General features: G+C 50.0%; 1 protein-coding gene across 1 annotated transcript; it reads left to right on the top strand.

Annotated features, from left to right (window-relative positions):
- Positions 1-226: 226 nt before the first annotated feature.
- LOC108299146 (E3 ubiquitin-protein ligase RNF213-like) lies at positions 227-1,196 on the top strand. Its single transcript, XM_017521511.2, has 2 exons — positions 227-440; positions 931-1,196. Exons 1-2 carry the CDS (start codon positions 282-284, stop codon positions 1,156-1,158), a joined length of 387 nt encoding a protein of 128 aa, XP_017377000.1. The 5' UTR covers positions 227-281; the 3' UTR covers positions 1,159-1,196.
- The last annotated feature ends 70 nt before the right edge of the window (positions 1,197-1,266 follow it).

The following is a 1,266-nucleotide window of genomic DNA, read 5'->3' as shown; positions in this document are numbered from 1 at the left end:
AGCCTCCACCTCCTGGGTTCAAATGATTCTCCTGCCTCAGCCTTCTGAGTAGCTGGAATTATAGATCCCCACTACCATGCCTGGCTAATTTTTTGTATTTTTAGCAGGGATGAGATTTCACCATGTTGGCCAGGCTGGTTTCAAACTCCAGACCTCATGATCCGCCCGCCTCAGCCTCCCAAAGTGCTGGGATTACAAGCGTGAGCGACCGCACCCAGGCCTAATTTCTATATTTTAATGTTACAGGAAAGTCTCTTTATGTGAAGAGGCTGCATGAGAAAATGAAGATGCAGTTACACAGGGAAAATGTGCCTCTGAAAACCATTCGACTGATCGACCCTCAGGTGGATGAGAGCCAAGTCCTGGGCGCCCTCCTGCCCTTCCTGGATGTGCAGTATCAGAAGGTCCCCATGCTCTTTCACCTGGACGTGACCTCCTCGGTAAGGGCCCTCGAGTGCCAGCAGTGGCCACATCAGGAAAGACATAGTCCCTCACCTTATAGAGAATTCCTTCTTTCCACACGCACAGTCCTATGAGGGAATGTGGTGTAAAAAGCGTGTTGTCAGGCAGTTTCCTCCTTGTGTGAATGTCTTGGTGTGCGCTTACGCCAACCTGGGCATAGCGTCTGCTGCACACACAGGCTTCGTGCTACACGCTGTTGCTCCTGGGCCGCGAACCTGCGGTGCGTGTGGCTGTACTGAATACCAGAGGCCATTGTAAAACGGCGTGTTTGTGTATCTGAGGACAGAAAAGGCACAGGCAAATCGCAGGATCCTGTGGAACTGCCCTCGGAGTCGTGGGTCTTGCCGGCTGAAACGTTGATGCTGGTCGTCAAGATCTCGTGACAAAGAGCAAACTGAGAGGGGTTTTTGGAGTTGGGAGAGCTCACCGGCTGTGGTGTGTTTATGTCTCGTGCTGTTCTGTCTTTAGGTGCAGACTGGAATTTGGGTGTTTCTTTTCAAGCTTCTCATTTTACAATACCTAATGGATATAAATGGGAAAATGTGGCTTCGGAGCCCCTGCCATTTGTACATCATTGAAATCCTGGAAAGGAGGACTTCAGCGCCGTCCAGGAGGCCTTCAGTGCTGGTCGGTACCGTGGGGTGTTTTCACATGGTGTCGGAGGGTCTTGGGATCCTTCCAGTCTTAATGAAGTAGAGCGATGTGTTTAGGTGACTCCACACCTTTGCCTTCCTTACAGCAGCAGCTGAGTGCAGTGTTAGTAAAGAAAAGCCCAGCTGTTTTTTGTTTTTTTTTTTTTTTTTT

Source organism: Cebus imitator, unplaced genomic scaffold (assembly GCF_001604975.1).
Source record: "Cebus imitator isolate Cc_AM_T3 unplaced genomic scaffold, Cebus_imitator-1.0 Scaffold2349, whole genome shotgun sequence".
Classification (NCBI taxonomy): domain Eukaryota; kingdom Metazoa; phylum Chordata; class Mammalia; order Primates; family Cebidae; genus Cebus; species Cebus imitator.
Note: the sequence above shows the minus strand (reverse complement) of the source record. Positions and strands in the feature narration are given on the sequence as shown.

Coding starts and splice junctions, on each gene's coding strand:
- LOC108299146 (XM_017521511.2), top strand. CDS start 282: ATGAAGATGCAGTTACACAGGGAAAATGTGCCTCTGAAAACCATTCGA. Junction 441..930: donor ACCTGGACGTGACCTCCTCG/GTAAGGGCCCTC, acceptor TTCTGTCTTTAG/GTGCAGACTGGAATTTGGGT.